The 26,013-nt window shown below is 40.7% G+C and overlaps 1 protein-coding gene across 2 annotated transcripts; it reads right to left on the reverse strand.

Moving 5' to 3' along the window:
• Positions 1-11,730: 11,730 nt before the first annotated feature.
• Positions 11,731-20,874, reverse strand: tbx3a (T-box transcription factor 3a). 2 transcript variants are annotated; one of them, XM_041059809.1, is made up of 7 exons: positions 19,827-20,874; positions 18,418-18,685; positions 17,672-17,818; positions 16,569-16,645; positions 15,851-16,008; positions 14,566-15,206; positions 11,731-13,449 (listed from the first exon to the last, which is right to left on the reverse strand). In XM_041059809.1, exons 1-7 carry the CDS (start codon positions 20,216-20,218, stop codon positions 13,003-13,005), a joined length of 2,130 nt encoding a protein of 709 aa, XP_040915743.1. In that variant the 5' UTR covers positions 20,219-20,874; the 3' UTR covers positions 11,731-13,002. The 2 variants fall into 2 exon arrangements, with proteins under 2 accessions (XP_040915743.1, XP_040915742.1); XM_041059808.1 differs by having other exon boundaries at positions 18,403-18,685.
• Between the last annotated feature and the right edge of the window lie 5,139 nt (positions 20,875-26,013).

A 26,013-nucleotide genomic window follows, 5' to 3' on the forward strand; every position in this document is an offset into this window, starting at 1 on the left:
CTGAGCTGGGCTGCGGGCTCAGAGGTGGTGGCGGCGGTGGGCTTGGGGGCTGACACGTTTCTGCTAACAATCACATAGCACACAGGGACCCACATTCCAACTTCCTGATCAACGCCCCCCACCACCACCACCACCACACTCCACCGCCCTGTTTCCCTGGGCTACCTCCACAATCATCCTCCTCCCCCCAAAAAGTCTTGGTGGAACTGTGCAGCTATAGGGTAGATTTCAGTGGTCAGAGTTTAGAGAAACATGGAATTTTTCATGGAAATGTTTACTAAAATATGAAGTGACAAAGATATTTATTTTAGGAAAAAAAATCACAGTCAAAAACAGTTTGATCAACAGCGCTCAAAACTTCTCCACAACAAGATCACATTTTGGTATATTGGAGAATTAAGTGATTAAAATCAATACAATTCTAGCACATCTGGATCTAGTTCAACTTGACATGTTGGCTACTCATTAAAGTGAAGCACAGAAGGTATGTGTGGGTTTCATACTGCATGTCATGTACTCTGGTGCCCTCTAGTGAAAATTTTCAATAGTTCACAGTAACTGTGAAATACCAGCAAGAGTTTTCTGAACTCATGAAAAAGAAATGTTGCATTTGTAGACTAGGCAGTTATGTGTATGTTGTAGTGCCTCTGGTTATATTACTGACCAGTTCTGTGTGTTTTTTTCTTTAAAAAAAAAAAAAGATGATTAGTAAATTATGTGTTTTATGTGTGTCTTTCTGTATGTATTTAATGTTGTTTTAACCTTTGTTTCATTTATATTATCACATAAAATGAACAATTTTTTCCTGTTGGCACCAGGAAGATGAGCTGTTGTGCTAGTAAGCAAAAAAACATAAACACAAACGAAAACCTTGAGGACTTGTGGCCATATACACAGTTAAGTGAAGTCTGGGTTACAAAACGGTCTGTGACATATATCCTCAAACTTGATGGATGATACACTGCATTAATACTCTGATGATTTAAAACAAACAGACAAACAAAAAACAGCAGGGGCTTCCAGAAAACAAACGTGTATTCAAACTGTGACACTGACATCGACTCCAGCACAGACACAGACGCTCAGCCACCTACAAAGCCGAGGTAATGAGCATGGGTATCCTGTGGTGTGGTCTGCTCCAGTCATGGCCACATTCACAGACCCTGGGGGCCTGTGGGCCATCATGTCTCACTTCACTGAGGTCAAAGCACCTTCAACTCTGACATGTTCAAATGCAGAAATTATGAAGTAGGTATTTCCATTGCCTCGTTTTGTGTCTCCGATGTGTTTAGGTAAGTAACATTCAGGCTGACAAAAGGGATGAAATACACTATAGATAAAAACTAAGCCCTGCTAATGCTTAAATAGAATACAATCTGAAAATGAGAAGTATTAACAGTACATCGGCCTTTGGGCTTCCTTAATACACATAGGTATGTACAAGAATGTAAATTTTCTTCACAGGAAATAAAAAAAATAAGCTCTTTCACACTTTGTTAGTCATATCAGTTATAGTTGAAAGTTTCTCAGAGTTAAAGCTGATATAATCATTAACAAAGTTCTTATGCACCATACATGTAAAGATACACTTATTTATTGACTTCATTGCACTGCTGTGGCAAACATGCATGAGACCTGAATTAATCCCTGCAAATGTAGGCAGTGCTGTAAAAGAAGAAAGTGGGTAAACGTCTTAGAGAGCAGACAGTGAGGCTAAGTAAGACCAGAGAGTGGTAGTAAGAGGAAGACAGAATTTAAATGCAACAAACAAGATAGAAAGCCATTTCCCCAAGTAACTTGCTGCCTTGAAGTTACTTGCAGCTCCTAAACTAAGTAAGATGCACCCACAACCAACATCATGATATCTAACTGGCAATAAAATGCCTGTAACATGTACTGTACTGGTTGATATTGAGACCTGTGGATGGTGGAGTTTGTGAGGTGTAGCTAATAAAACATCACACATATTTTGGATTTTCCTTGTTCAGAAAACATCGCCGCTTTAGATTTAACAACTTTATTTAATCACTGATTAAATTCAGTTTGTCTGAATTTCTTATCTTTCCTTTGTGATACACATGATCCACTTCAGTTTTACACCCAAGGCCTGCCAAACCAGACTAAAGTCAGTTTGACATTCTTGTAGAGGTGTTCCTGGGGGAATGCACCAAGTGTTTGATAGGTACAGGGGGGTTATGATGTCTTTTAAGAAAAGTGTAGTTTTTAAGCAGTTTTTATGGTAGGTTTAATATGTTTGAAGTGACAACTGTGATTACTACTGTTCAGTTATGATATTTACATGTTTAGGAGTCGATACATAACTTTTTTGACTTAATTGAATAAAGTGGTGTTTCCTGTTGTGGGAGGAGCTATGGGCTATAAAAGCAGGGGTCTGAGCACAGGTTTCCTTTCTTTTTTGCCATAAACAAGTGCAGATGCTTATCTCCATTTCTCCCCCCTGGAACTCTTGTCATCCATTAATCAGTTTCAGTTCCACCTCTGAAAAGACCTTGTTGTGCCTTCATTGCTTGACGAACCAGACACCTGCTGAAGGTAATTTGTTGGGAAATACCACACAAGTTGAACATAGACAACACATCAAACATAAACGCAGCTGTTGTGCCATCTTAGGGTACTTTATAGTTCCCTTGTGGAACAGTGGCAAAAATATATATATTTTATGTTGGTGATGGGAAAAACAACTGTTTGTAGAAGAACTGACTCTTTCCCACCAGGTGGGTTGAAAATCACTCAACTTCTTGAGGCCTGAAGTATTCACTAGGGGCACCTGGTGGTCAAAATAATTTAAAACAGGAAAGTCTAGGAAGGCTGTAAGACTGTGTTTCAGTGTGTTCAGTAGTATCCGTTTATAAATTCTGTAACTGATGTTCAACATGAAAAGAATTTAGTAGTGACGGAAAAATACCCCCTCTGGTTTGCAGCTCTGGTCAATTTCCCAAGAGGAGGAAGTACTGTTTCACTGCATACAGAGGATCTGGAGGTTGGCAGCGGTTTAAAGCCTGATGATCACAAAGGTAAGACAGTGAAATAAATATTGAGTACAACAGCATGTTGTTAGTTACAGATCCATATATGCACTAAATTAACTGTGCCATTGGTCTCTTTTCTCTCTGGGTTTAACAGTCAGATTATAAATATGCTTCAGTGGTGACAATGTGTTGTGTATGGCTTGTTTGAGGCCTCTTTGTGCATTGTGTATGTGTGTGTGGGGTGGTTGCAATTCAGTTTTTGATTGTGATTTGATTGTAAGCTTAAATGTGTAACTGTGTTTGTGTGTTGGCAAATGTAATGTTTGCAAAATGGCTTCTGATGAGGAAGAGCCCATGTTGAAAATTGAGAGAATGACCTGTGCACAGTTTGGACAGCTCAAAAAGAAGGAGTTTGTTGTGATTTTGGAGCAAGAGGAAGATAATTTAATATAGTAAAACTAGTTGTAACAGAGGAAACTCCTAACTGAGAATTTTTTTGAGATAGTGGGAGAACAAGAGAAGACACCATTTGCAATTTGGAGAATCATGTCTGGATTTCTGGAGTGCACAAAACTGGTGCCCTAATTCCTGTGACGCCTGCACACTTACCAAGAAATGAAAGTTCTTAGTTTTACTGAAGCAGTTTATGGTTGCCATGCCTTGCTAGAATGAGTATGAAGCAATCCCAAAAATGTGCAGCAGCTATGAGGTGCCTCATAGTGATAGAATTTAGTGAAGTGGTTGGAAAAAGGGGGCCAAATAACCAAAGGAGTGTTAGAGAACAAAACCTGGTGTATACAGCAGTTTTCAACCCTGCTAGACCTGGTAAGGTGCTTCCAGTTGTCCATCAGGGCATACTGCCTCCAAATTTGCAGAGGTCTGTTGATTTTATTGTTATAAATTGGGGCATAAAATGAGCAGTTGCCCAAAGTTGGATTATAGGCACAATCCAGCTAAGACAGCTGGACTGGCAGCTGTGGGGAAAAGTGTTCATGATGGCCTGTTTGTAGCTGGTACAGCCATAATCATCTAGTTCTAATAACAAATCATTTTACCCGCATTACCTGTGCTGTGACTATATGACATGAGTGGATCTCAGATTAAACAGGTTACATCCTATGTCTTGGCCTTTAGGAAGGTGATAAACCCAGAGTACACGCTGAGTAACTCACAAAAACAAAACCTTCTGTGCAAAAAAAAATGTTGCTTCCTCATGCAGTTGAGCAAGAATTAGTTCATCTGACAAACATGTAAACATGTGTTTTGCATCAACAAAACAATAGTTCCCAAAATCTCCAGACTCTCTTATTCCAGAGGCTTCTAACTGTAAAACACAGGCATAAAAACCTTTTAAATGTTTTGCTCCACATATTGTGTATCATTATTCAGCTGTATGGTCTGGAATTGTCATCTAATTTAGTTTAAAGTCAAATCCTCCACTGACTATACTTAAGCTGTACCAGCAATGACAACCTTGAGCAACTGAAGATATTTTAGTTTTAATTAGGCTTTTAACCCAAGCTCTTGTTTTTAATTGCTAAGCTGCTGTCTGTTTTATTTCATTACATCTTTTACTTAAGTTCTAGCTTTGTACATGCCCACTGTACTCATACAAAAGCAAGCAACCCTTATTGGTTTTGCTCTGCTTTTTGCCATGTTTTCATTGTTTTAGATGTAATTGAGAAAGCAACAGAAGTTGAAACGGGCATCTGTTTCTTTTTTGTAACACTGCATCTACCAGCCTTACGCCTGTATCGTGGTATTACTATTCCAAGTATCAAATTACATAAATCAGCAAATATTTCCCTGTGATGTGGGTTTCAGTGATAAGCCCTGCAGCCATACCTCTGGTAGAACAGCTCTCGCAGCTTGGGAGGCAGCAGAGGTTTACACTTTATCTCTTAATGTCACAGGGTGGGAATGTAGTGGTTTTCAAACCCACACTAAGCACTCAAAGATGCCAGAGTGAATAAATCTTAAACTTGCAATAAATAATATTTTGGCCACTTGGGGGCAGCAGAAGGTTTAACAACTGACATATTGTCACCTTTTAATTTGAAATGTCACACTTGTTAGCAAAGGGTCATGTCTGTGGCCACCTGGTGAATGTAAGTCCAATATTCATTCTCGCAGACAAGCGGTCTTATGATCCATTGTGAAAAATATTGTTTGTAGCTGCTTTAAACAGTTTCGACAATTCTATGTCCAAATAGTTTTGCAGTGGTTTTTTGTTTTGTTTTTTTTTTTCCCCAGTGGGGTTTGGTCCATAGTAGAATCGTACGTCTAATGAGCCACTCTGCCTTCCTGTTTGTTTGTGTCTGGCTCCCCCTTTGTCGGGGCTTTGTACCTACACTTGGGTCCACATACTCACAACCAGTGAGTATGTGGGCCCCAGGACTGTCTCTTGAGATTCCCTGCACTGCAAGACTGAGGAGTGTGGCGGAAGCCTATAGAGGGCTCCACCTGTGTTTAAAATACAGTAACAAGCGATACTATGCGTAATCTTTGATTTTGCTGCTCGAAGAGGTTGTGTGTTTTCCTAATGTCCTTTCTGTGGATGAATGATGGATGAGAGTGTATAAAGTAACCAGTAAGCTCTTACAGAAAGTGGAGATCCTGGAAATGTGATATCAATTCAACAAGACAGAATGACTGTGGTATGACCAAAGCTGCTGTCGTACACCCAAATAAAGTGTGTGTGTTTGTGTGTGCATGTGTGGGTGGGTGGATTGCTGCATTACCCATAAGAAGATCATCATGTGTGAATGTATTTGTATATATTATCATTTGAGCAGTTGTATACTTTAAACAGAGGCACATGCATATATGAGTTTGAATCCGCTAGCGTGTCTACTGGTGCGTGCGTCCGTCTGTGTTTGTGGTGAGCCTTCCTTCTAATCTGCCAGCCAGTGGTTGTGTATGAAGTGCCGCTGATGGTGGAGGCTATTAGGCCTGTGAAGGGAGAGTTGGCTGTCTTCTCCTATTCCCCACAGCTCATTTAAACTTCCAGCTGATGGTTGAGATTAAACCTCTTCTCTTAGAAGGAGGGATCCTGTGGCTAGACTTGAGTTGTTATTTAAGAGACCTGAATGAGTGAAAAGCATGTAAAGAGCCCATTTAGCGTAAGACAATGAAGTAACAGTGGGTTTGCTTTTTCAAACAATGTAACATGCCTCACACGACATACCACACATGTGGGCTCAGTTTCTTGTACATCTGGCAGTCTGCTTTTAGGGTCTGCAAAGATCAGGTAAACACACTATTATCTATTTATCTCATTATTGTAGAATTTATTGGAACTTCGTTGGTTCAGTGCTTCTATTGCACACTCCGTGAAAGGAGAAAGGTCTTGTAATGAGACAGGTAAACAATTATCCACACAACTGACAGATTCATCAGATATTTAAACGAACATTGAGATCCACATAAAAATTCCACTAGTAGAAACATGAAGACATACTGTAGAATAAATCCTCTTACAATCAGGAAAACATGTCTTAGAGGTATGCATATGGTTCAGATTGTGTTTGATCAGATGTCTGAAAAATATTTTTTTAAAAAGGCACATTTAAATATTTTATTACTTAGATTTAAACCAATAAGAAAAACAATACTGGCTTTTGCCGTCTTTTTTTTTTTTTTGACTACGTTTGGCACTTCGAAGCAATACGTATCAAGAATGGGGGACTTTGGACTGAAGGATAATTATACCAAGAGAGGATGACGTGAATTGACTCAGAAAGCTGCACAGAACCCATGAAGGGCCATTATGAAAAAGTCTACCTGTGGACAGGCTACTGACAAATAATTTCGAGTAGAAATGACATCATGTGGCACAGCTGAAAAAAAATATCACCCTCTATATTTTGTAATATGATACAGACAACTAATTCAAAAACAGGTTCCAGTACTATCATGTCTTTGGGCAAGCCATGACACACCTCGACAGCTGCGGGGCAGCTCATCACGACGGAGTAGAATTAGGGCCGACAGCAACAGAAATGGAGAACATTTTGTTGACTGACAGGCAGGCATGTCAGCGAGCTGCAAACGCCTCTGAACAATGTAACTTTATCCTCAGAAGTGATACTTTGAGCTACACCTTCTCACAACACCAAAGCCTGATTTACTCCTTCTGGGCTTGTTCCTTTAAAACCAACAATCACACGGGCAGAAATCAGGCTTTCGTTCCACAACTTTTTTGGAACCCACAAGTTCCATTATCACCTTCTGTTTGATGTTGCTTTAGTCCTGGCGCACAGGCCTCCCAGTTTTTCTTCAGGCAACACCTTACATGACCACACACTGAACACCCCGGGTATCTCATACATCACGGTTATCGTTTTACACTATTAGATGTCATTATTTACTATTTCATGTTTTGGAAAGGGCATATCAAAAATAAACCCCATGTCTAATGTTGCTGTTGTCTGCAGATTAAGTTGCAGGTCACTCACAAATTAAGTGATTGCGTTTCTCCCAAATTCTCATGTGCACATTAAACTATGTACTGAAACGAAATGAAATTACAGTTCAGACTTTGACAACATTTCTAATCACTGTAATAATCATAATAATAAATGTAAGACTCACAACAGGTATAATGTAAAAGAACTTAAGTTTAAAATAAGTGCTGAAGTGAGCCAGACTTTTTTGTTGTTGCCAAACTATTTTATATCAGTAAATTGTTAGTATATTTGGATTTGCCATAACAACAAAAACTTTGCTGTTAAATTTAGAATATCTTGAGAATGGCATGTATGTGTACATTAGTGAGTTTGATGTGACGTTTGATGACCTTCAAACCTTCCACCGCTGTCCTCTGTATGCAGATACTGACTTTTCAAAGTTGAAATGAAAAAGGACAAAAATAATAATGATAATAATGATAATAATGATGAATAATGAATCAGGCACGAACATATCTAGTCCTCCTCTTCTTTGGTGGCAGGTAGATAATAATCTGACCCTGTTTAATCAAACTTCAGTCCAGCCCCTGAAAACCTTGTGTTCATACAGATGTTTTTGGTGCAGTGATATTCTTTGGACACTAGAGTGCGCTACCGCATCATAAAAGGGCAAACTGCCATGGCAATGAAAATTATTCCTATAACCTTCAAGCACTAGACAAAGCAGATTGAAATATAAAATGCACCACTGTTCCATGTAAAGGAAGATCAATACAAGTAATGACATGATTCCTCTTGACCTGTCTGACTGCATATTTCTTGGTTCGTATCATCTGCAAGTTCTTCTTTCCTTTTTTGCTCTAGCATTGCATGAGACTGCAGAACTGGCACAGTCACTTCATAGTCATTTCTCCCAGGCATTTTGAGGAGCATGAGAATGGACACAAAGATGGTATCTTTACGAGAGCCCACTAAGATGGTGGTCACTGATAGTGGAGACAGAAAACTGCAGAAAGCATTGTATTTATGTTAAAACTATTCATTTGTGGTGTAGTGTAGTGTAATGTGCAACCCAAAATTATTTTGGCATCCCTCAGGGCACCCCCGCAGCGACTGTTTATGTAGAGGAGTTTAATAACTTTAGAAAAAGTCCAGTGGGACTATTTTAAATATTTTGTGGAATTGGAATTGAATAACAATTTGTACTGGCCTTTTTTTTTTTTTTTTAACAATGAAAAGTGTGCTTTTATTTTTAGGTCTTCTTACAATCATGAGCATATGTGCATGAGTGCATGTTGAAGGTTGCGTTTGAAAGAGCAGGGTTTGTTCTTAACAAGCAAGTGCATAAATCAAAGCCCCTTTTTTTGTTGTGTGTAGGATTGTATTGTGAACAATACATTGTTAACAGTCTGCTGGCTCTCTTAAAAGAGGCCTGACACCTACGGAGTATATTTCATTCATTAAATCAAAACGATGATGCTGTAATTACCGTCCAACAAAGGCAAGGTATGAAAGCTGTTCTCAAGTAGTCTAAGTCAGGGGTGTTTACAAGGCACTGTTGCTCGCTTATTTCAGTTTCTAATAAATCAAAACACTTAAAAATATATTTAACAGCGTATAAAAAGCAATGAGTTAAACTTCCTCCATACACACCCACACACCTACTAAACCCAATTTAATTTGTGATCTACTCAGAAACATCTCAAATCATGTTGAAACATATTCTTGGAATGCCCCTTGATGAAGGAGAAAACATCTACGAAATTAATAATAGATGGAAGTTTCACTCTCCATTCAACCTCACACAACTTATGCATTCTGTTTTTAAATAAGTGAGATACAGTTGTCATGTAGTCTGCTCTTTAGCAAAAAAAAGTGACTTATCGAGGTAGTAATAAGTACAAGATGCATACTGCAAGCAGTGTTTACATTTTTACAACAGCTGCTGACAACTGAGTTTTTCTGTTGAATTAAAACTTTTCCTAAGCTACATTATCCCCCCTCCCCTTCCTCCCGCGCCATTTTCCCAGTTTGATTCTGTGTTTAATTGTTGTATTTATTTTGTGAAGATACACTGCATATGGTCAAAGTCTGTAAGTGATACTACTGGTGAAATGTTTTTAATCTGCACAGAATAACTCCGGAGTTATAAATTGATCACAAAACCAGAGCTTTTTTCTATTTTCTCTGTATAAATGTCAGAATCTGATAATTGAAGTTCGGCCAATAACTAACAGCGACAGAGAAGACAGTGAAGTTTGAAAGGGGAACGGGAGTAGTAAAAATAAATATTTTTCGCTCCTTCGTGGTTTTAGCCACTAGATGGCGCAACGGACCTGTTACACACACTCGAGTCAAAGTAACCTGTTAGACCGGTCAGCCCAACATTTAAAATCCTCTCTCTGGAGTGCAGGCCAGTGCAGGAAACACTGACAACCATCATCAGACGTGTCATAAATTGAGGCTGCAGGCTTTGGATTTTAAAAATTTAATATTTTATTTAGTCTGACACGCCTACTGCGTGGTGGAGAAACAGGGTCACGGCTGTGAAGCCTCAAAAATCCAACAAAATAACAGATCTGCAGCAAGTGGAGGCCATAATAAAAACAAATTCGGTGCAGGTGTGCAGATGAGTTTAAAACATATAGGTCTACTATTGTCTTGATTTATTGTTGGATAGTATAATAATTAATTTCCTGTACAGTATAAAATACATGTGTTGGGGCGGTTGTAACAAAAATGACGGTGGATACACGTTTTCCGCACACTGCGTTTTGTTCTTAATAAATGAATAGTGAGTTTCTTTTTCTTCGTCTGCACTCAGATATGGCTTTAGGGCCTTAGATCATAACTTATTTCAGTAATATCTGTGGCTCAGCCTCTGGGATCAGGTTGTTAAGCTCACGGGGATGTTGACCAGCCACACTGATTTTTAATTTAAATATGTTTGCAAGTTTTTTTTCCCCTGATCCTTAAATTATATGGAGCAGATTCTTTACTCACTTCTTTATTACTTACCACGTACAGCGTGTACACGATGGTAAATCACAGTAGCTGCGTGACCAAGTCAGACAGTCCTTATCCCTGACCTCTCATTGAGTTCTCACCCAGGATCTGTCCTTTGATTTGTTTTGCTGTGCGGTTAATAAACCGGTGCTGTAACCGCTTGGGGGCGTCGTATCTCGGTACGATTACAGACGCATTGTCGCCTTCCGTGCAATAAAATGGGAGATATGCCCATCGAAGGCGCCAGGTGAGCAATAAGACAGACCAATTGAGACAGCTTGTGTCATGTTTACACCTATTCACTAGCGCCAGGCTCGCTACACATTAACCAGACAACATACAAATAAAGATATGGTTGTTGATAAACTCATGACTCGAGGTGCAATAGACAGGGTAATCAAGGGATGACATAGCCTTTCCAGGTCTCACTCTGGCGCAGAGAAGCGCTTCTTCAGTGGGGCGATGAAGGCCCATCAGTAGGGTCAGAGTTGTTTTGAGTCGTCTCACACAGTCACAGCTGCCTGAAAACTTTTTAAACCGCTTATACTGACGCATTTCAGGACACGAGATGATCTACCGCTTTTGGTGACCTCAAATTACAATTTGGTCAATGAGATAAAAAAAAAAAAAAGAAGCCATGTTAAAAGGAGACACTGACCAGCTTGCCTCATAAATATAGTTTCTGTTTAGACATAACTTCTAAATACATTTCAGGATTTAAAAAGAAAAGGCTACTCCGCCTTTCCACTATAACGATGTAAACTTTCGGTTTTAACTCATTATATGAGATGTGTCCTACCTTGCACTTGACGCCAATCATACCAATAAAAAAGAAAAACAACAAAACAAACAAAAAAGCCTGTCAGTTATAGTGTGTGGCCTCTTGTCCAGGTAGGAATCCCCAGGTGTGGTTTTTAGGGGTTGAGGGGGTCTTTCACTCTCTGAGCACAGACTAGGCAGATTTCTCCACATGAGTTTACTGAAGTGGAGTAAGTGGGCAAAGAGACTTGTCTCACCTCCAGGCGAGCAGAAAGCGCATGCTTGTTAGAGCATATTTATTTATTTATTTATTTAAGACGTAAGGATGTTTCGTCTTGAATCAGCTAATTTGAATTCGTAAATGTGACAATTTCTGTAGCCAGAATTTGTTCCTATCCACAATGGGATCAAGCGAGGGACACACACAAAAAAAAAAAGAAAAAAAAAGAAAGAAATGGCATTTCAATATTTTATTGAAACTTTCAAGAACACGATGTTGATGTTGTAAACTAGACATAACTCCAATACAACATAACCCACTGACAACTTAAGAAACACAAAAGAAACCTTCATATTTTCGATTATGCGGCACTTTTACGATCATGTTCGCAAAGTCTATTTTAAAAACAGAAAAAAAAATTGTCCACTTTTGTCACACTTCAACGACACCTCTTTTGCTCTTCTTCTTAAAAAAAAAAAGAATATTTTTTTCAAGCCATTGGTGCAGTGCGTTGTCGCTTTTTCATTCATTTTAAACAGTAGCACTTCACACACGGGGACAACAAGTGAAAATACAATGGCACATGAGTGTGAATAACTATCAGTGGATATCTGGGGGAGGAATAAAGTCCATATTTTAAGAGGGGTATAAATGCAGATGGCAACAGAAGGATAATAGCCCACAAACTATCTTTACACAGGTATATCGACAATAAATTAAGAACAGATCCCTAGAAACAAACTACTCCGTTGTATTTACACGCAATAACAATATGAAATAATTACATAAATATTTTATATATACCTATGTACACCTATAATCATAACTACCTTTCATTTTTTTTTAGTATTTACTTAAATTTTCTGCTTCCCTTTGCCTGTTGGACATTTGGGCTGAATTCCGCATGCTTGGGCCATGGTTTGGTCCCAGAGCACCAGTCATGGATGTCAGTGGGGCTTATTCTGATTTTTAAAATGGAATGAAAAAAAAAAAAGTTTTTAAAATGATAACCGAATCAAATGGCGTATTTTTCTGAACTTTTCGTTTCGATTTTTAGTGTTAAAATAACATTCGTTGGGGTTTTAGGGGGACATGCAACATCTGGCCAATCTATCAATTAATTGTGTACAACAAAATACAGCAGTCTTTAAAAGGTAGATGAAACGGTAGTGAATTCAAATAAGTCAAATCAATTCAGAGTGCATATTAAAACACATTTCTCCTCGTGTACAATAAAGTTAGGAGACAGGACACAGCAGCAACTTCTCCTAAATCTGAATGACACACCCATGCCAGCTTTTCAGTTTCAATACTTGTACGGTATTCAAATGACAAGATAAAAGTGTTGTTTAACGAAAAAAAGGAGGAGGAGAAAAAAAAAAGAAAAACATACATATCAGATGTGTATTAACCAAAGTGCATTTCAGAAACTAAAACGTCCAACAGTTCATGTTTTTTAGTTTAGTTTTTTTTTTTTTTTTTTTTTTTTTTTAAACCTGCATGAATCTATGAGACAATCTCCCTACTGTTAAAGTCTTCATCACCGTCAACACTTTTCACTTTTCATGACAACAACGAAATGAGAAGCAGGTGGTGTGTTTGGGGGGGGAAAAAAATCCTAGGGGGACCCGCTCCGTGGCCTGTCTTGATTTGAGTCGAGTCCACTGACCAGGCGCTGGATGCTCTGCAGCTCGTTGGCGGCGTCTTTCTCCGTGCAAGTTTTTGGAGACATGGAAACCGAGCCGGAGGATATGGTGGACGAGTGACTGGTTACCTCCGATGTAGAATCCAGGGTGACAGCAGACACTGGGCTGGCTGGGACAATGCCGTCCCCTTTCAGCTCGGTCCCGCTGCCGGTCATGGAGGGCATGGCGGTGGTGAGCAGGGTGCTATCCGGTACCGTCATTGGGAGTGAGTAGGGGCTGTACCTGAGTCGGGGGCGCACTGCGTTCAGGAAGGGGTGTCGGTGCACCGATGAGGAGGCAGCGGACGAGGCTGCCGCAGCTGCTGCCATGTACGTGTAGGGATAGGGGAACAAACTGCCAAACGGAGACATGGCAATGCCCTATGGAGAAACGGAGAGACTGAGTGTGAGCCACAAGGCTGGCGTTTCAGACACCTAATACTATCACACAGTTCTGACTCTTCGGTGAGTTATAAAAGCACACAGAAAAGGGGGAAAATAGAGCGGCTATGCACGGTGATAAACAGTTTTACCAGACTCCTGCATCGTGGAACAAATGCGTGAAAGTAAAGCCTCATATTGCCTCGGGCATTTCTTGTGTTTTACTCTCACTGTTCTCGGTAAAGATTTTTTTTGTCACACATAATAACGTTAGTAATGCATCGCTGCAGAGCCAATGACACTGTCTGACACTTATCTTATGGACAACAAAACTTGGTCCACAACCCTGATCTGATTCAGGCAACACAGAATCAGTCTGTCGTGCCCTCAATGCCCCCATTTACAGAGGGTTTTTTTCCCTCCCACAAATCTGCTTCTAACACAATATTCTGCAGCAAAACTTTACCACCCAGTATGTAAACAGCTTTGGTGCTTGTTCAAGACTTTGTAATGCAAATAAAAATTCCTAATTTCTTATGCTGCAGTCAAACAAGAGAAGTTGCAGCTGTAACACTTGTTTTGACAATAAATGGAAGAAGACAAATTTGTTGTCTATTAAAACATAATCTTGTTTCCTTCTCTGAGCCAATGAGGCATTTTAATACTCGGCATTGTGGCTCTAAAACACACTTAATGAGCTCATATCAAAAAGATTACCTAACACCTTTAGCTGTTGCAAGGTGGGCTCTGTCTCTCAAAGTCTGTTTTCCTTGAATGTTTAGTTATCTAAAACAACACTGCCAAGCTAGACGAGAAAGGTAATAAAACGCCGTCTCTAATAGGCTAGTCAGTCAAATGTTTCCTAGCTTTAATCTGAATACTAGCCTATCTGGCAATAAAACAAAATAAACAAACGCGCGCGCAAAACACATTCTCATTCTTTCTCACGCCTGTGTTTAAAAACTCACACATGCAGGAGATGAGAGCATTTAAGGAATTTCCATATCGGACACATTAAATCTGGCCTCCAAGGCCTATACAGTCTGCTGTACTATGTAACCCAGCATGTGCTTCAAAGGCTGCGAGTAGGCCCAAGCCTAAGAAAACTGGTTTTACCTGTGATGCCAAGACATGTTGCTGCAGATGAAAGGGCAGGCCTGGAGCTCCCGTCAAGCTTTGCGGTGATGATGCCATGCTAGTCGTGTCCATGGTGCTCACCCCTCCTGTGGACACAGCTGCCAATAGTGGCCCCATGCCCGCGGCCATGTTTGAGAACGCACCTCCCATGTTGAACTGACTGGGGTGCAAGAGAAACGGGTGCGCATTTCCTAAGTGATTGAAAAACTGTTGTCCTGTTAGACCTGTTGGAAATCCAAAATTATGCAAGTGGCTGTGGCCTATGTGCGCGCTGTCAGTCTGAACAGTCAAAGGCATGAAACTGTCCTTGTTCATTGACCTGCACTCGTCCGTTTTGGGCTGGTCCAGGCTGGGGCTCTTGAGATCTTCTCCAGAGCGGGTGGTACTGGAGATGACAGTGATGGGGCTCTGTCGTGAATCTGCCTGGCTTTTCTCAGTCCTGGGGCCGCTGTCGCGGATCCTACTAGAGTCACTGTTGCTAAAGGGATGCCCCTTAGCTGGGCTTGCCTCATGATCCTTCCCGTCCTCCGTGGTCGTGGAAATCTTGCTGGAGTCCGGACCATCTTTGATGTGTCCATCTTTGCTCTCATCGTCGCTGTCCTCATCACTGTCGCAGAAATCTGCACAGAAAGGAGGAGTAGAATATCAGTTGCCTTTCTGCACATCGGTGAATCATAAGAATAATAACTCCCATAACCAACCATGTTGGCTTCCACAGGTGGAATAAGAAATAAACCTGCAGGACACGTATTTAGGAGTCCACACTGGTGACCAGCATGATAAACGGAGTCAGCTCAGCAATAAAGCATCTATAATGTTTATTTCCAGCTGTTTTCAGTAACATTTGAATGAGCACTGCACATAAATACATGTCAGTAGTTTTTAAAATGTATTTTTATTCAGCATTTTTTCCAGATAAACCGAAAGTGATTTGTAGCAGACTGAAATCTGTTACTATACTTCTAGACAGATAATTGTCCCATCACTTAGTGAGCATGTTCATTTTCCCGTGATGCTTTTATTTAATCTCAGTAAGACAGTCAATACAAAGGACTGCTCTATCAATTTTCCCACATTGTGCATGGGCTGAATATGAGTGATCAGCTAATATTAAAAGCTGTTCATTGGCTGTAACTGATTTACATTAATTAAGTTTACTCTTACCCTACACGTTACACATACCTCGTAAAAATTCTTGCCACAATAGAAATTTTACGACTTTACACACGACTTGTGTGACTGAGTGTGGGGTCTGTCAGCCTACCTTTCAGGTGTGGGGGGCCCACGGTAGACACGGCAGGGGACGAGGCCTGGCCGAAGCACTTAAAGGAAGCCTGCTCTCCAGAGGAGTCGTCTGAAGCCCCGTTTTCCTTTTTCTGCTGCTCCTCGTATGAACGCATGGATTGCAGAGCCAGCTGTTTCCTGTGCAGGAGTACTCAGGTTATTATACGTGGTGGTCACAGCTCTCAGGTCAGAAACAATATCTGCAGCAGGATGAATGATATGGGAGCTTATTTGGGTTGGAGACCTGAAAACATGAAGCTCCCGACTGTAGGACTGACTCACCTATGCGGCAGGGGGGGATATGAAATCCATTACAGCGCCATTGCTTTAGCAGGCCAGTGTATCTATATCTATTTTGGCATGTCACGTTGAACATTTTCAATGCAGGCGCAGTCATATTTCAAAAAGTTAAGGTTTTGGCAAAACGTGGCCTATAATTCAAAACATCAAGGCACTGAACGTTACCCTGTTCCAGGTCCTGTTCCATACCACCAGTACTAAAGGACTTGAGCATTACAGTGAACTCAGGCCCATTAACGTATTTGATTAGAAACTATGAACAGCCAGACTCCCTGCGGGTTAATATGGAAGCTATGACGCGGGATTAATCCACCGAGATCACTGTCTGTCTCTCGGTATAAATCTTAAGACATCTGACGTTTTTTTTTGTGGCAATGCCCTTTCCTCCCCTGTCTTACCTCTTTTCCCGTCTCCCATTACCCGTGTCACGGAATCCTTTGGCAAATGGATTGTGGTCAATTTTCAGCTGGGTTATCTGAAATGATTAAAATTGAGCGTAAATATTAACAACCGAGATTGCAATCTCCTCTAGTGCTCTCATTTAGTGTTTTTTTTTTTTATTTTCTTTTTTAAAATTACAGGTACAGTCCCAAAGCTGGAGCTAATTTCTGCAAGTTTACAATACATAGGTGTTATTGTCTCAACAGGTTGAGACAATAACACTGCAATAACATGTTTTTTACAGATAAAGGACACATAACAAAAAAACACTACAAATCGCGCACACAGAACACAGGACTTCCCATTTTGGCGCGTTTTTCCAAGGCAGTGATTTCTATTTCTTTTTCTGTTCTTTTTTTAAAGTTTTGCAAAACTCCCACACCACTTCCTCTCCATCTCCGGCAGTCTTACCCCTGCACATGGGAGGGGGGAGGTGGTGCCATCGTTTCCCAACAATATCAAAGAGCTGAGGAGATGATTTTCATTATTTTTATGTCTTACAGAGAATAAAATGTTACCATACAGCACAGTCTGACGCAACCAAAATGCTCCCCCCTCCTTTTTTTCTTTTTCTCCATTCAACCGCACAGTGTTGCCCTTCTTCTTTTTCTCATTTCTCAACCCCCAACCCCTTTAGCTTCACGCGTGCACGCGCATGCACACGCGCGCAAACACAGGCACACATACACACACATTCACAATACGAGAGAGGGGGAGAGTCTGGGTCTGTGCCAAATCCTTTCCACGTGATTAAATAAAAGGAAGATAACCTGTATAACATTCCTCGGAATTATTAATTTCCTACCACAGGCTGGTGAATATGGCACTTCCTCGCCATATCGCCCCCCCCAAACCACCACCACCCATACCCCCCACTATGATACTCCGCTCGCACAGGCTCAAACAAATATGACATCTTTCATATTTTATGACAGCAAAATGGTGCAGAGCATGAAAGACAGAGAGGGAAGCGGGTCTGACAGGGCCATTGACACACGCGCTATATTTTAGGAAATATTCCGCATATAACGTTAAGCCTATGGGCAATAATTGTGCTTACCTTGTCATTTTGATAAGCAGTCACGGCAATGAAATCCGTTTCAGGAAAAACGTAAGTCCTGAAGGTACTGTACGGGAGTTTGAGAATATCGTTGGCCCTCACGATGTGAAATCGTGGCTGATATTTGTGCATCGAGTTAAGAATGGTCTGCAAACACACAACCACAAAAAGGAGACAAAAATAAATACAATGGAAAAAATTAGCGCGATATTTATATTATCCTTACATTTATGATCGTTGTTACAGAACACACCCTTACATTGTACATTTTCTCAAAACGCTAAGCTAGGTTATAAATAACGCGTCAAATCATTAGGAAGAATTAAATCTAATAAATAATTCTGTATTGACAAAAAATGAAAATAATTTTAAAAACATCACGGGAATAATTTTTGGTGGCATATTCAATCACTGCAGTAAAGTCTTTACACAATATGGCTAGATCCAGGGATGTCTAGACGGATACAGGCTTAATTGTCTTGATTAATAATTATAATAAATATACATATGCAGTTCTAGAAAAAGGCTTTCTCATTATAACGATATATGTGATTTTTAAAAAATCTTAATGGTATACTATCTTAGTCAGGACTTCCTAAAAATAAATCTTCAGCCTCATGGCACTTCCTGTGCTTAAATAAAATAAAATGCAAATAAAAACATCAAAATGTAAATTATTAACAGGTGTGGGTACGAAAAGGGTAAGTTGATAAATAGGAAAATTGACATACATTAGTTGAACTTACAAATCCATGCTTGTCGGAGATGTTATTTGTCAGCTTGAGTTTGTGAAAATTGACGACTTTTGACATCCACTGTTCACCAGTAGCCGGACTGTCCGGGTGAATGTACATCCTCTTTGGCATTTCGGGGTCGGCCTTCCCTGCCACCATCCAACGGGAGTTATGAAATTTGTACCTGCAGTCGTCGGCTGCAACTATATCCATCAACAGAATATATTTGGCCTTCTTGTCCAGACCAGTGCACCTCACTTTGAACGGAGGAAACATCCGCCTATGACAAAGAAAAAAACCCCAAACAAAACAGAAACAAATGATAAGCACTGATGTGGTGGCAAATAAAACTCTAGGAAAACTATTCAACAATTTAAACAACACATTGTAATATTTTTACGCACACGCAAGTGTACGGTTTTCATCTTGACACGATCTTAAAGTGTGTTGTATCAGTTTAAAAAGTTCAGCCCTGTAACCTACAGCCTGCTCTCAATTTATGTTACAAAGATAAGTCAGCCTAAAAAGTGTGTATGAACTGTACAGAAATGCGTTCCTCCTCTATTACGTCCAATTAGGATATAAGTCAACACGTTAAAGCTGTGTGGATGGTGTTTTCATTGCCTTGAAGGCCTGCACGCAGACACAGCAGCCATCTTTGTATACTGTCACTGTGGTGATGACGAAAATAATTTAGTGAGAGCTCCTCACACTTAGAAATGACAATTCAGTCGATTAATCCGGCAACGTAAAGTTTTCACAAACCCGGCATGAAAATCAACACAATCTGAACAAGCAAAAAAGCATAATATCAGGAAATTTGTATGGATCCACTAAGTTGAATTCTGCTGTAATTTAATGCTTATTAATAACAATACAGCAGCTACAGACCTGAACACTTTTTATTTTACAAAATAATATTAGAGCTAAAAACTAATTTCCCATCATCACACACATTGTTGTAAACAGTTTGCCACCTCTGACTTTGCAGGCTGTATGAACACACCGGAACTCACAGCTTTATCTCACTTTTTTCTTTCTATCGAGCTAAATATATATACATATATATCTACATATTATTTTTGGGACATGTTTTATTTTGTAAGGCAAACATGTCGTTATGTAAAAAAAACTCGTATGTGTGTGACATTTGTGGGACAGTCGTGCTGTAATGTGAGTTTAATTCATTCAAACTGAACTAAGAGCAAGGCTCGAGAGCGTTACATGCAATAAAGATGTTATCCAGATGAACTATAGAGATATACCTCATTCCAAGTGGCATGTGCTTAAATAAATACCATTATGTATCTATGTATCCTTCATCATTACTTATCATTATGCACAACGGGCTTCTGCATATCGGATAGTATATTATATTTTTAGGATGAACACACACACTCAGACACAAAAATCTATTTCACCTTCCGGATTTTGTGATCACCATCTCAGTGCCTCTCTTGTGGAAGAGTTCCCAAAGCTCCTTGGCTTCCAGGTGAACTTTAGGATCGTCCTCCACCTCCTCCTCAGGCTCCAGAGTCTTGAGAGGCCTGAGGTGGGCGGCCGCAGCTTGATGCCCCAGCGAAGAGAAGTGGAGGCCGGTCTCCGCGGCTCCCATCAGCTGGTCCATGATCGGCTTTCCCAGGGCGCCCGGTAGAGAGAGGGAGCCGCTGGGAGGGAGAGCCAGGGCCGGGAAGAAAGGAGGCTGGTGACCCAGCATTGCACTCATGGCAAATTCCGGACCCCGGTGAGGTATAAACGGATGATATGCCATACTTGATCCCTGTATGACTGGATCTCTCATCAGGAAGTTCATCCAAGTGCAGGCAACAAATGTAGACGACTGGTTGGATGTGAAACAATATTTCTACCACCGAAGAAGCCTGCGTACAAGAGGAGCAAGTGAAGACAAAATAAAAAAAGAAGAAAAAAAAAATCTGAAGTTGCAAAGCTTTGGAAATTCCGCTTTCAGCTCTACAGAAATAAGCATCCACTTTTTTTCACAAGTTGCTGGGAAATCTCTACAGTCCTTTGCTGAATTTTGATCAAAACTCTGTACAGAGAAATGTGAAAATGTTCTCCATTAATCTTCAAGAGTGCTGCGAGACCGATTTTCTTCAGAGGTTGACGCGCATCGGACACCTTTCTGTGTCTCGCTGGCTTGCGGACATTAGTCGAATTAAACCAACTCGGGTGAGTCACTTAATTGACTGCAGTGCATTCTTTCTCTTCTGCTGCTGTTTACAATATCGGCATTCCTGTTAAAATGCGTTCCTTCTTATTGGCTTCAGTCCTGCAGCGAGGGCGACGTGTTGAAATATTTCGATAGCGCCGAATAATCCCCCTGCCTTTACTTGCTCCGGACATGCACCCTCACACGCACACACACACTTTATTCCTCCTCTCTCTTTCACGCACACACACATTTCAGAGAAAGACGTGTGCAGAGAAAGGAGTCCGCTGACGGCCAGAGAGAGAGAGTGAGAGGTGGTAAGGTCCCAGCTCCGTGATTTTCCTAGCGCCTCTGTGGCCCATAGGGCTTCATACTGTATGGATGTGCCGCATGTTACGAGTAGCAGCGCTCCGTTTGATTGGCTCTTTGACGCTTTCGGACCAATTGTGTGGCCGCGTAGGCGTGGTTTTAACAGGTCGGGTGGAGGGGACAGACTTCAGACTTATAAAAAGGTGTTTGGAAACTCAAAAGGACTTTGCCGTGAAACACCACCCTGCCTGAGTCAGTGTTGTGTGAATATGTCAACATCGTTATAGAAGTTGCGCTATCGGTCGGTCTGTGAGCCCCAGCGAGAGGCGAGAGAGAGAGCAGACAAGCCCAGCCGGGGAACCGGCTCCCTTTTGTCGGCGAGATGTTGTGATCTGTTGGGCTGCTGACTTCCTTCTCTGTCCCATTGCACAGTCGTCCTGTCATACTTTGAATGTCGCGAATACAATTTGATTCATTCACAATTATATTTATTTCATGTTTTAAAAGTATTCAGTTGGCGGTCTACTGATGTTTTTTTCCAGGGATTTAACAGCGCCGAAAATCAGCCGAGTAGCCAACATTTCCCGTAACATCCTCCTTTGAAATCATAGCTCAGGAAAATATGACCGGATGACGGGATGAGGCGCTCGATGATAAGTTCATATAATGTTAATAACAATGTTAGGACGCCGCTGTAACCCTCAGTAATTGTTTATTATGATATTTATAGCCTATTGGTTTATTGAATTTCTTCCAGAATGCTTGTGGACGTAAGGTTTATTTATAAAAATTTCTTAAATTGTCACCTCGGCATACACTCTGCTATTGGCTCTTCATTCCCACTTTTCTTCTCCAGCCTAAATTCGGATTTGAGTCCGTGTTTTAGAGAGAGAGTCTATTCTGAATGTTGTGTGGAAAAGTATTTCGCATCTTATACTACTGAAGCCTTTTTGGACGAATGGCAAACGGTCTTAAACTGGTGGTGGATGTTTTCACTTTGACTTGATAAAGCATTTTCTAAGTTGACTTGAATTAAAGCCCACACCACAAGTTTTGCACGCAAACAAGCAGAAAGGCAGAATCTGTGAGTGAGGATGTGCTCGCTGGTGCTTTCTCCTTATCAATTCTTGCATCAAAATGTCTATGTTTTGAATAATACCATTCAATTGTGTTGTTAAATATAGCAGGCTTTCCTGGCACAACTGCCTCTGGGAAACAATTCAATTTTAGTCCCGGTCTATAAAGTGACAGTTGCACAGACTGCGCGAGGTAGTTGTTATTGATAATGAAAGGTTATATATATATTTTTTTCATTTTTATCTGAGCAAGAGTTTTCGGTTTTGCAACGTATACTACTGTTGTCACATTCAAGTTTCTTATTATCTGTTATGATACTGAAGCCTCTGCAGGTCTTAGCAACAATCAGTCACATAATTATTACGGTTTAAGCCGAGAACATGAATAAAGCCAACAGACTTTAACTGAAACGCTAAGTACAAGTGTGCAGTGGCTCACTGCTGGGAGAAATAATATTCCCTCACTGCAAAGCGTCTAAAAAGCTGTGCACCCCAAACAAAACCCAGGCTAGTGCTCTTTAAAATGCTATTTAACCACAAATTCACAAGTAAACTAGAGAGCAGTGGCCAGTCAGCCACCTTGGATAAACATTGACCATCAATTCTCAGTCAATTGTCTGTCTCCGTCGATCCAGGCGGAGACCAAAGCGGTGGTGGATCTCAAAGTCCTTGAGGGCGTCCATGCAGAGCGAATTGTCACAAAAGAAGCAATAGGCCCGCACTGAATCATGACAACATGCTCCGTCCAGTATTTCTGCACCACGCCTCCAATATTAATATATCGGCAAAGTAGTCAAGACGCTGTCTGTTATTTTTAATAGTAAGACGTGTGATGTACTTGTTGCACACTGTTTATGGAAACCTGCATCACGCATCGTTTCGAAGCTTGGAACTTGAAATAGTCAGTAAATGCCCTAGGGCTCATATTGGGAGCCTCCAGAGGCATTAACTTCAACTGAATACTCATGCATGCAAGCGTTAGAGAGAAACCACTGCTGACATGTTATGCAGGTTTTGCTCAGTGCAGCTCAATTGTTGTCTATCATGATGTGAGTTATAGGTGTCACAGTGGCCTCTTCATCTTAGATTTGGCTAGATGAGGAGGTGTTGTCTTACAGAACTGCCCCTGTAACACCTGTGTGTGTGTGTCTGTATATGTGTATATGTGTGTGCATGAGTGTAAAGTGGAGTGGTCTGCATGCATATACAGTATATTACCCAGGGGAGACACGAGGATTTTCGGCCTATGTGTTGCATGTTATTGATTTGCTAGAGAAAACAAATGTAATAGCTGTTGATAAGCCACAGCAGCATCTGACTGAATCTAAATCTTGCAGAGCTCTAGTAGCTAAAGCTGGTAGCTAAACCTTTACATGTAATAAGCCCCAAAGCAAAGGTCCTTCTTTCCACCAGCCTACGTGGGGCCTTCCACCCTTCTCTTTGTGTGAGTGGGGTCAGGTCTGTGTCAATTACTGGGGCTTATTCTTCTTTAAACACTCACCCCCATTAGCAGCACATTTCAATTTAGCAGAAGGTGTCATCAAATAGGAAGCAGTGTTGACACGACGGCAGCCTTTCAGTCTCTGTGGCCAAGCTGGCTTCATTAGCTAAGCAAGTAGAGAATGGTCAATACACTATATAAACTTTTACAGGGTTAGGGCTCTCAGGGACTCCAAGAGGCTATAAAAAGGTCTGAGCTGACACTACTGATTGATGAAGCCAACTTTGTCAGCGCTTCCCTTTTATACATCTACAGAGATCATGCATATCAAAATCATCAGGGGGAGTGTATTTGACTGGACAGGCTCTAAAATTTCTCACTCCACGTGGGTGGGTGACTTCTGACAGTGCAAGGGGACAGCTAGCGTTTTAAACCTGTCTGATATGTAAAAGCATCATGCAGTGCAGTCCTCTCAATCTTCAGGAGTTAGACTCAAAGAATGTGCTTTAAGACTACGAGACATAGCATTTAGGTGGAAAAGCAGTTCCTTTCACATGGTTTTGCAGTAACATTAATTCCATCTGCAACCACCATGTGTTTTTATTGAATAGTCTTACTACCATTTAACCTTCCAATATTATCAATGAAGAAAAACTGCATTAAGGTCATAGGTAATGAAGTCCCAGTGACCTGACTACACACAGCAGCTATACTGTGTAGGTTCATTAAGCAAAGCTTCAAAGACATTCCTGGAATTGATCACGGAGCTGCAAGTGATGTAATGTATGCTGTCCTGTTTATTTGCAGATTGTTAATGATAAGCAAGGACAGACTTGGTGGCACCGCTCCTGAATGGAGGAGATTGTCTGGTGAGAGTCATCAGCCCTAACACAACATGATAGGGAAAGGAAACATCACAAGATTAGTATATTCAACAACTATAATGACTCCAAACTTCGTTATGGGCATCTCAACATAAAGTGAAGGGGGGAGATGTTCAATTGACAGCGTAATGACTTTCTAAATGCAAACCATTTACCTCAAAGATATAGGTGGGGCTAAAATTGATCCATTGAGGCTATGTTGCCCCAAAAGGGTGCAGATTGTAAAATGCACTTTTCCGAATCACACACATGTTTTAGTCAATTGGCTGCGGGAATGATAAAGTCTTTACCTGTTGATGAATTGTTCCTGTCAAGCGTTTTTTTAGTCAAGTCAACCCTTGCTCTCATCAATTCCTGCACTGGCAAGTTATAGGTATTGATGAAAAACAATTTTAGTTAATTAGGGGATGTGCTTATTGATGGCAGCCCATTGACTACAGATTGACAAGGAAAATGGTTGTGTGCTGGGGAGACATTTGCTCCCTCGATTGAGGTTGTTCATCAGCAGTGACGCAAGCTCATAACTTTTAACTTAGTACCACATAGTTAAGGAGGAGCAGATTGAAATGTGAAAAATGGCATGTTTAGCTTTTGATTCATTATCTAAATAAGGCAATATTGATGCTAAAAGGTCCTGATCTTAATCTCTGTAAACCACAGAAAGGGACCTGACACAAAGTTTAAAGAACAAGCTGATTCATTCATAAATTGACTGTCAACAAGTAAAATGAAATCAGTGTCACAGTCATGAATTCATGTGATAATTTAAAACTGTACCATCACGCATGATCAGAAGTTAGACCTGAAATGTGACTTAATATGTGATGGGGACAGTTATTTTAAATCTGCATTAGATCACATGCATTAAGGTATTTTGTAAAATAATATTTAGGTGTGAAATCATAAGAGTTTATGTTTTGCATTGTCAGGCCAGAATCCCACTAAACACCTGCCTAATCGTTCCTATTCACGTAAAACAAGCTATGCTCATTATCGCCTGTTGCTGTAGAATAGAGTATGGACTGAACAGCTGCCTTTCAAAGGTAGATTGTACGCAGCACTGTTAGAACAAACCAGTCTAGTGGCATGCATCACCTGTAGAGCATAATGCAGGGGATTTGTCTGCTCAGCCCCATAAACAGCCGCCAGGCTTTCTCTGCAGCTACAAGCTGTGTGATCAAGATGCTCGTGGTAAATGCCTCAGATGTGGACCATGTGTCAGAAGTCTTTAGCTTGCCTTACATGCCACCACTCGCCAACATGGAAGATAAGCATCTTTCCCCTTATATTCTGAGCAGTGAGAATCTTACTGAAACCAGTTTTGCATGCTAAAAAGCAAACAATAGCAAATGGGAAACAGAAAAATCCTCAGGTTATTTGTCATCAAGTTAGCACAATATAAATATATTCCCTTTACGTTCATGAGAGGCATCATTTAGGGGACTGTTTTGGTTTTGAATCAAAAAGGATTTAGGTTTGCAGAGTGCAGTGGGCAGGGAGGTGCCCTAATGTGGGTATCTGCTGTCTATTTAGCTTCCCCACCGTCAGCATAGACTTTATGCTGCTTTGACTTTACAGTCTCACGAAGTTACAAGGTTTTGCCATTGAGCCCAACCTCAAGACCCGGTGCTTTTAAGAGGAGAGTGGCATAAAGCAGTGCATTCCTCCACCAAGGGAATCTTGGGCTCAGGGGTTAGGGTGGCTTCTCTCTGGAGGTTAAGTGGGATA

The sequence above is a fragment of the Toxotes jaculatrix genome, chromosome 16, assembly GCF_017976425.1.
Source record: "Toxotes jaculatrix isolate fToxJac2 chromosome 16, fToxJac2.pri, whole genome shotgun sequence".
In the NCBI taxonomy this organism is placed as follows: domain Eukaryota; kingdom Metazoa; phylum Chordata; class Actinopteri; family Toxotidae; genus Toxotes; species Toxotes jaculatrix.

Bases quoted from the DNA above. Each gene is read 5' to 3' on its own strand.
- tbx3a (XM_041059808.1), bottom strand. From the start codon at position 20,218: ATGAACTTCCTGATGAGAGATCCAGTCATACAGGGATCAAGTATGGCA. The intron at 16,646-17,671 runs GTAAGCACAATT...TAATCATTTCAG, and splicing joins CTGCTTATCAAAATGACAAG to ATAACCCAGCTGAAAATTGA. The intron at 13,450-14,565 runs GTAAAACCAGTT...GTTTCTCCATAG, and splicing joins AACATGTCTTGGCATCACAG to GGCATTGCCATGTCTCCGTT.